Below are 9,121 nucleotides of genomic sequence, written 5' to 3' on the forward strand. Positions count from 1 at the left end.
TTATTATTTCGAAGCAGTATACTAGAATCATAAGGTGTTGGAGAAGACTTACAGTTGCTATACCTAAAACGACTAAAGATTTTTTCTACATAGTGAGATTGAACCAAAGTAATCCACCATTGTCATCTCTCACCAACTTAATGTTCAAGATTACATCAGTTGCCCCAAGATCCTTCATCTCAAAACACCGAGATAAGAAATCCGTAGTCTTCTTGATCACATTTTAATTGGTTCCGAAAATCAATATGTGATCGACATACAAGCAAAGAATGACTCCTTCGCCCGCCCCACCATAGCAATAGTATACATATTTGTGAGCTTCGTTAAGTCAAAGTTCTTTCGAATTTCTTGTGACACTGCTTAGAAGCTTGTTTAAGACCATATATAGACTTCAACAACTTGCACATCTATCCTTCTTGACCATTTACAACAAAACCATCTGGCTACTCCATGTAAATTTCATCATTCAACTCTTCACTTCGAAAAAGCATCTTAACGTCTATTTGATGAATGAGAAGACCGTACGAGGAAAAGCCGGCTTGCTCTAAGAATAGAGCCGTATGAGAAACATACGGCACAGATCATCTTCTTTTTTATTTTTGACAGCACAACAAAAGTACTATCATCTATTCTTCATCTTGATTCTTGGGGGTGGAGGAAGAAAGAACATCATTTCATTTTTATAATTATCTTCCAGAACGACCATGTCAAGGAAGCAAAGAGGCAACGGAGGAAGGCAGCGTCCCCGCTTCTCCATCAAGTAGTTGTTCTTTTCCCTGGAACAATGATTCCTGGCACTAGAGTTGTTTGACATTTTTTTAAGCTGGACAGGACCTCTGCCTTTTCATTGACTAAGGAGTAAACATGGTGGCTAAGCCAAAAGAGTTGTTTGACAATTGAAACGACATGGGAAGCTAATCGATTGCAAATCAAATACTGAAGCTTATTTGCAACGACTTGCCATTTGCCATTTTGTAACATAGATTCTGAACTTTTGCGTTTGAGAATCCTATCACTGAACAACAAAGTTAACTTTCTGGCTGTGTCTTTAGCCAAGTAATGCTATCAGATCATAACAGACAAATTTATTCATTCTCTAAGAGATGCCAACATGCAGCAAGCCCTGACAAGTTTGTACATGAAACAATAAATAACCTGACCAATAAACCGAACAGCACATCATTGCTGCTCCCCTACCTTCTTCTCAGGACTACATCATGCATGCAAGGCACCACCGACCATATGTACACAGGACACACAATTTATGAACTAAGACCAATGAAGAACACGAAAAAAACAACAGTCATCGTCAGCTCCAACTACTCTCGTACACCTCTCAGTCTTTTAAGACCAGGTCTTAGAACCGAGAAGCCATTGACTCTTATGACATTTGACAGTTTCAAGTTCAACGACCTACACATCTCTCACCATGCTCTAGGCTATGAAGAATACTGTGAAGCCCTTCTGCCGCCTCGTCTTCTGGACGGCGTGCGGTCGAACTGTGGTGAACCGCAGTAAGCTGGGGAACTCATAGATGAGACATACGGCTGGCTTGCAATATGGTTAAGGCCTACTACAATGTCGTTGATGATCGGGCGGAACTGGGGCTGTTCCTGCAGGCACATGCTGCTGATCACGACTAACTGGTTGAATGCCAATGGTGGGTAGGCGCCCTGAAGAGCTGGATCAGCAAGCCTGTGGTATTTCCTCTTGTTAAGCATACACGGTCTTGCCTGTAAAATCCCGAAAGAAAAAGGGAAAGCGTCAATAAGCAGCCTCTATATTCATAACCAAATTTGTTAACTATCCTAAGGGCCTGTTTGGAAGGCGTATTCCTTGGTAGATTATTGGTATTTTGTTTAAATTTGATTTAAAATATAATATGTTTTCCAACAAATAACCACTCAATGCAAACAGCCACTAAGGGGGTAAAATAGAATATCTCATGTTTATTGGCAATGATTCAATGTTAAGAGTAAGATTTTTTTTTTCAAAATCATAGAAATATACTACTACCTCCAATCCATAATAAGTGTCCGGGATTTAGTTCGAATTTGGACTAAACTGAACCAAGGCTCTGACTATTATTATGGATCGGAGGGAGTAGGAAAACAGGAAACATGTATAGAGAAATGGAGGGATCGCCAACTAACTGAACCAGCACAAAAAGGCATATGCTCTGTTATGACAGAATGCTTGTCTAAATAATGTAGAACTGCTTACCAATGTTAGTAAATCCCGCTCTGGTTTAGGCCTTGATGCATCATAAATGCTTCTCCCAGTGATCAGTTCCAACAGAAGAACACCGAAGCTATATATGTCAGATTTCAGGGTAAGCTTCCCAGACACCGCATAATCAGGGGCGCAGTATCCAAAGGTACCCATAACCCTGGTAGAGACGTGAGTTCTGTCACCAACAGGTCCAACTTTTGCGAGTCCAAAATCAGAAAGCTTTGGATTGAAATCCTCATCCAACAGAATATTGGCAGCTTTCATATCGCGATAAATGATCGGTGGATCTGCCACATTGTGCAAATACCATAGCCCGTCTGCTACTCCAACAGCTATCTTCACACGAGTATTCCAGTCAAGTGGCTGCTTACCAACATGCACATCTATTGAAAGGTAAAAATTCTATCAGTTGAATGAAGTTCACAGGGATAATGTTGACCAGACACTTGTATAAGGCTGATGACAATGATTCACTTAGTACAAAAATAACTAAACTGGTGTAGCATTAAACTATGGACCCACAACATATCAAGAGTAGTGACACATGGCGCAGCTCCAAAAAGTTTGCACACAATTGTTCAAATTGAGTTACAACGTCCTATGCTTAGTAATAGCTTGGCACTGAAACAGATTATGTGTGTGGGAAAATAAAAGAACTTTGCAGAAAAAGTTTAGATGGTTCACATCATGCCCATCACCTAGTACTGCTATCATCATGGACAGCATGTGATGTTCAGGAATGAGACAAAGCACGAGGACCTGAGAGCTTCAATAATTTCCGTGGGGACAATTTTGGCTAGCCTTAGGCATTATGTACTCAACAATTTTGGCATGTAGGAAAATGGTCAATTAGCGTGGCTTTTGTGGCAAGAAACTAAACTAACCGAGTATGACAACATTTCTGTGCTGATTGGTGGAAACCTGGAACCGGTTTATTTTGTAACTTGGAGCATACAGAAAATGGAAGGTCCACACTAAACCAAGTAAACTAAAATGAAATACTCGACCAACATAGACTGGCACCAGAGTGGACTTTTAATAAAGGAGAGACACGAGGCACCCACTGTGAAGCAGAGGGCTCGAACGACGGCGGCGTGCATGAGGCACCCCCTGCGAAACACAGGGCTCGAACGCGGGTGGTGGGCTGGCCGCGCATATGGGCGCACGCCTCTAGCCACCTGGCTGACGACCAGTTGTCAGTACCAAGAAAAAGTAATCAAGTTAATAGTATTCCCCAACTTCCTAACTATACTAATACTTCAATTCAATTGAGTGTTGGATATGAACATCGTTGACCACAGTAAACTATATTGTCCCCTGACATTCGTCCCTCAAAACTTATTCAGTCCTTAAAAGAAAAGGAACCATGAAGTACAAGATAACGGCACAACATATAAGGAGAATACAAAGTATATTTTAAAACAGGAGAGAACCTCTTGCCCCGTCATTCTCAGAAAAATATAACGTACACATATACTATTCTCTGACCATTTTCAACTTATCTCTCTCGTAACTTTGACTTCCTAAAATATGATATCAAGATTGCAATCCAATAATGGGGACAAAATAGCCGCCCTATTGTTTCTTCAAAGATTTTGTGGAAATAAAAACTTCAATATATAACAAAATAAATAGTATCCTGAATTGTAGTAAAGAAAAAATAAGAACAACAGTAAAAACAGAAATCCATGAACTACGTGAATGCACTTCATCGTAAGAATTTCAATATTTTTTAAAGGTTTAAATTTTGGTACTCAGATGCTTTTACTATGGTGGCCATACTGCACTTTATATTGATACTACACAAAAAAAACGTTTTTAACAACTGCGAAATCCCGATCAAAATACGTTATGTTTCATACTGAAAGGAATCAGCCACCCTGATGCTAAAGAAGCGAAAATCAAAATAAATTCTCAAATGGTTGTACCGGACAAGAAGAATCTTGCAACAGTTGAAGTATGACCATCTATTTCGTTTGGTAATAGTAACTACACATGTTATTCCATCATTATAGGTAGCTACTATAGCAGAAACTAATGTCGTAATACTGCTATATAGGCCTCAAACAACTAACAAACATCAGAAACGCCATAGCAGAAAGTAACTAGACATGTTATTCCCAAAAGACAAATGAAAAAGACAACATAGGACTTTCGCCTAATCATTTTTTCTTGGATACAAATGTTGATTTTGCCATACATTTTATAAAAAATCATATTGAGTTACCAGCAATCTTCAATTTATTTTCTCTTTTATATTCGTAAACTGGTATTTAGTGTTTATTTACTGAAAGAAAGAGATAAAACGTAAAAAACTGGGCTCTTCTAATCTTTTGAGAAATACTAGGATTACTTGTCTGAAGGTTTATCACAGGCAGAAGGCACAAATTAAATGCAAAAGTCGAAACATTTCAACGATGACTGCTAGAGCAGAGACAGATTCATATAAACTCCATAACAGGACTACGGTGCACAGCCGAAATAGACCAAACAGACGGCAGGTCTGAAATCTGAGAAGAACTCACCAAACAGATGGCTCTCGAGACTGCCGAAAGGCATGTACTCGTAGACGAGAAGCCTCTCGTCCCCCTGCGCGCAGAAGCCGACGAGGCTGACGAGGTTGGGATGGCTGAGCATGGTGAGCAGCAGCACCTCCACCAGGAACTCGGCGCTCCCCTGCAGGCTCTCCCGGCCGAGCTGCTTCACTGCCACCACCTGCGTATCGGAAACGCCCTGTAACAGGAAGGAAAAATCAATCGAATAATCTTCCACTGAAAAATTGCAGAGGGACAGGAGGAGCAGAGTTAGGGATATGGATTGTGGGAGTGGGACTGGCCTGCGCGTTGGTCCTGGAGATCTTGCCCTTGTACACCTTGCCGAAGCCGCCTTGGCCGATGAAGTTGGCCTGGTTGAAGTACCCTGTGGCCACGAGCAGATCCTTGAAGGTGAAGCTGTGCGCGCAGCCGTTCCCCACGTCCGGCGCCACCTTCCTCCGCGCGTCGACGACTGGCACGACAAACGGCGGTGGGTCAGGATCCCAAGAACACGGATGGAGAAAAAGAAAGAAGGAAACGCTCGCGGCGGGTCGGAATCCCAAGAACACGGCGGGCGGGCGACGGACGGAAATCGCTAACCTGAGGAGTCGTCGGTGCAGTGGTTGACGAGCCTGGAAGGCTTGCGGGCGGCGCTTGCACCGCCCGCACGTGGGCCAAAGCATCCGAAGCAGCCCATGGTGACGGCCGGCGGAAGACGCAGAGAAGAGCGAGGGAGAGGGTGTCACCGAGGGAGGCGGCCGGGGGAGTGCGGGAGGGTTGGCTTGCTTTGCTGGGGATTTGATGACAAGAAGAGGCTGCGCCGGAATCAACGGCCGCGGGCGCTCGATCAGCGGCCCCGCGTGGAGAGAGCAAATCGGGATAGCATTAACCGCGACAGAATCACTCCAACGCGTCGTGGGAAATGAAATGAAATGAAATGAAATGAAATGAAATGAATCCTGTTCCTATCCCTATCTCTTGTCGGTGGACGGAAATCCTGCTGCGTTTGGGGAAGGTGGCCGTCACTCTCGCGGCTCTAATTTTGCTGCCCCGGAAGAGAGAATCGTGGCTGGCTTGGCTGGATTCTTCTTCCCTTTGCCTTTTCCCGCGAACTGAGCTGGGGAGGAGAGAGCGTGTGTGTCTGTGTCTGTGTCTGTGTGAGTCCACAAAAGTTTCCTGGAGTGGACTGTGCTGACTTGATTGCCGCTGCCTCAGCTCGCGCCTACCTAGCCAGACAGCCAGTGGTACTAGATCTGACGAGCTTCACTCTAGCAGTGGGCGGTAGGCGATATTTGTGCGGCTAGGTATGCTTATGGATTTTTTTTGCTACAAAATCACAAGGATGCACGCGTAGGTAATGTATGATTATCCTGTATTAATACTACAATGGATAGAATTGTTGTTTTTTCCACATGATAATTGTTGGATTTCAAAACTTAGCACGCCATTTCTTAGCTTAAATTACAGTTTTATACCTCCGAATAATTTCTTAGCTTAAATTACAGTTTGAGGACTAAAGATATATTTTCACAAAAGTGAATTGTTTTGCTTCGGTTAGGCACAAGAGGAGGCCACCACTTATGGGGAGCTCTTTGGTTGTGCGCAAGGTCAGTTTCCGATCAGCTGTTTTGGTATTAATGCTCAGTGAAAACACGATAGATTATTGAAGAGATTAAGCGGTTGGAGAGGAAAATTACTCTCTCCGCGGAACATTAGTTCTCATCAATTCGTTACTAACCAACATCGTATTGTATGGTTTCTTTCTTTCAATTGCCCGTCTAAAGAAGTCTTACAATGATTGGATTATTTCCTATCAAGAATTTTTGGCAAGGAGATAATGAGAAAAATAAATACTACCTCCATCCTAAAGCTTAAGGCTTATAATTTTTTGAAAAGTCAAACCAACTAAAGTTTGATCAAACCTTTAGAACAATCTATCAACAAATATAATATTTAGTAGATACCATACGAAAATATATTTCATTATCTATTTAATGGTATTAATTTTGTACTTTGCATATTAATGATTTTTGGTAAAAGCTTGGTCAAACTTAACATAGTTTGACTTTCTAAAAATAATATAAACCTTAAGCTTTGTGATGGAGGTAGCATCGATTGGCTAAATGGAGTGTAGTCTGCCATCCTAAGGATCAAGGTGGCCTAGGGATTCATGATTTCAGGTCAAGAATATATCATTTTTTCGTAAATGGCTTTTTAAGTTGCTTACTAAGAAGGGGTATAACAAACTCTCCTTCAAAGAAAATATATCAGCTCTTGTTCGTTGTCCCAAGTTTATTGAAAACCTAGTGATTCTCACTTCTAGGTTGGTTTTATGGCAACGAAAAAATTCTTCTTTCCATATGGTACATTTTCTATTAAGGATGGTTCAGAGATACGGTACTGGGAGGATAAGTGGTTGGGTAATGCTACACTCCTGGAGCAGTACCCATCTTTTTCCAATGTTGTGCGTCATAAAGATGATACAATTGCCAAGGTGATGGAATCATCTCCACCAAATGTGATGCTCAGACGAAATCTCGTTGGTGCTAGGCTTGAGTCATGGCATGCCCAGAGTGCTTGGCTTTGGTTCAATTTTCTCAATGGGCTGGTGAGTTTCGATGAAATTTACAGGAGAATGGTAAATTCTTTGTAGATAGACGTACAGGAGAATGGTAAATTCTTTGTAGATAGATTCTATGTATAGAGCATTAATCAACTAAAAGTGCCAGCCAATGACAATAGTAAAATTTGGAAAATGAAGATTCCACTAAAAGGAAAAAAATATGTGGTACCTTCGAAGAGGTGTAATCCTCACAAATGAAAAACTTGCCAAACACAGTTGGCACCGAAGTGCTAAGTGTGTTTTCTGTCACCAGTGCTAAGTGTATTTTCTATCACCATGGCAGAACTATTAAATATTTATTCTTTTAGTGCAGATTTGTGAGATCTGTATGATTAGTCATCCAAAAAGGATTTACCTTATATCCACCATGTAGTGTTACTAATATTTCTGTAATTGGCTAAATGGTGTCGAACATAGGTTTAAGATACTTATCAGGGTGGGAGCGCTTGTCGTTATCTGGTCACTGTGGCTATATAGAAATGATAATGTATTTAACGATAAAAATCATCTCCTATGCATGCTATCAACGGGCGCATAGCCATGCTCCGTTCATGGTCGTCAGTACTGTTGGAGATATGCCCAAGAGGCAATAATAAATAGTTATTATAATATATCTTTGTGTTTATGATAATGTTTACATACCATGCTATAATTGTATTAACCGAAACATTGATACATGTGTGTTATGTAAACAACAAGGAGTCCCTAGTAAGCCTCTTGTATAACTAGCTTGTTGATTAATAGATGATCATAGTTTCATGATCATGAACATTGGATGTTATTAATAACAAGGTTATGTCATTATGTGAATGATGTAATGGACACACCCAATTAAGCGTAGCATAAGATCACGTCATTAAGTTATTTGCTATAAGCTTTCGATACATAGTTACCTAGTCCTTTCGACCATGAGATCATGTAAATCACTTATACCGGAAGGGTACTTTGATTACATCAAACGCCATTGCGTAAATGGGTGGTTATAAAGATGGGATTAAGTATCCGGAAAGTATGAGTTGAGGCATATGGATCAACAGTGGGATTTGTCCATCCCGATGACGGATAGATATACTCTGGGCCCTCTCGGTGGAATGTCGTCTAATTAGCTTGCAAGCATATGAATGGTTCATAAAGAGACCACATACCACGGTACGAGTAAAGAGTACTTGTCAGGAGACGAGGTTGAACAAGGTATAGAGATATCGATGATCAAACCTCGGACAAGTAAAATATCGCGAGACAAAGGGAATCGGTATTGTATGTAAATGGTTCAGTCGATCACTAAAGTCATCGTTGAATATGTGGGAGCCATTATGGATCTCCAAATCCCGCTATTGGTTATTGGTCAGAGAGAGGTCTCAACCATATATGCATAGTTCGCGAACCGTAGGGTGACACACTTAAGGTTTGATGTCATTTAAGTAGATATGGAATATGGAATGGAGTTCGAAGTTTTGTTCGGAGTCTCGGATAGAATCCAGGACATCACGAGGAGGTCCGGAATGGTCCGGAGAATAAGATTCATATATAGGAAGTCATTTTCTAGGTTTGAAAGTGATCCGGTATTTTTTCTGGAAGGTTCTAGAAGAGTCCGGAAGAAATCAGCATGGAAGGAGGAGTCCCAGAGGGACTCCACCCACCTTGGCCGGCCAGCCTAAGGGAGGAAGTGGACTCCTCCCCATGGTGGCCGGCCACCCCACCAAAGGAAAGGGAGGAGTCCCACTCCCCCTAG

The 9,121-nt window shown here is 41.6% G+C and overlaps 1 protein-coding gene across 1 annotated transcript; it reads right to left on the reverse strand.

Annotated features, from left to right (window-relative positions):
• Nucleotides 1–1,063: 1,063 nt before the first annotated feature.
• Nucleotides 1,064–5,941, reverse strand: LOC127297205 (probable serine/threonine-protein kinase PBL21). Its single transcript, XM_051327505.2, has 5 exons — nt 5,367–5,941; nt 5,069–5,238; nt 4,758–4,965; nt 2,224–2,615; nt 1,064–1,733 (listed from the first exon to the last, which is right to left on the reverse strand). The coding sequence occupies exons 1-5, from the start codon at nt 5,461–5,463 to the stop codon at nt 1,440–1,442; spliced, it is 1,161 nt and encodes a 386-aa protein (XP_051183465.1). The 5' UTR covers nt 5,464–5,941; the 3' UTR covers nt 1,064–1,439.
• Nucleotides 5,942–9,121: the final 3,180 nt, after the last annotated feature.

Source organism: Lolium perenne, chromosome 4 (assembly GCF_019359855.2).
Source record: "Lolium perenne isolate Kyuss_39 chromosome 4, Kyuss_2.0, whole genome shotgun sequence".
Lineage (NCBI taxonomy): Eukaryota > Viridiplantae > Streptophyta > Magnoliopsida > Poales > Poaceae > Lolium > Lolium perenne.

Bases quoted from the DNA above. Each gene is read 5' to 3' on its own strand.
- LOC127297205 (XM_051327505.2), bottom strand. From the start codon at position 5,463: ATGGGCTGCTTCGGATGCTTTGGCCCACGTGCGGGCGGTGCAAGCGCC. The intron at 2,616-4,757 runs GTGAGTTCTTCT...ACCTTTCAATAG, and splicing joins TCTCGAGAGCCATCTGTTTG to ATGTGCATGTTGGTAAGCAG. The intron at 1,734-2,223 runs GTAAGCAGTTCT...GGGATTTTACAG, and splicing joins AGCGGGATTTACTAACATTG to GCAAGACCGTGTATGCTTAA.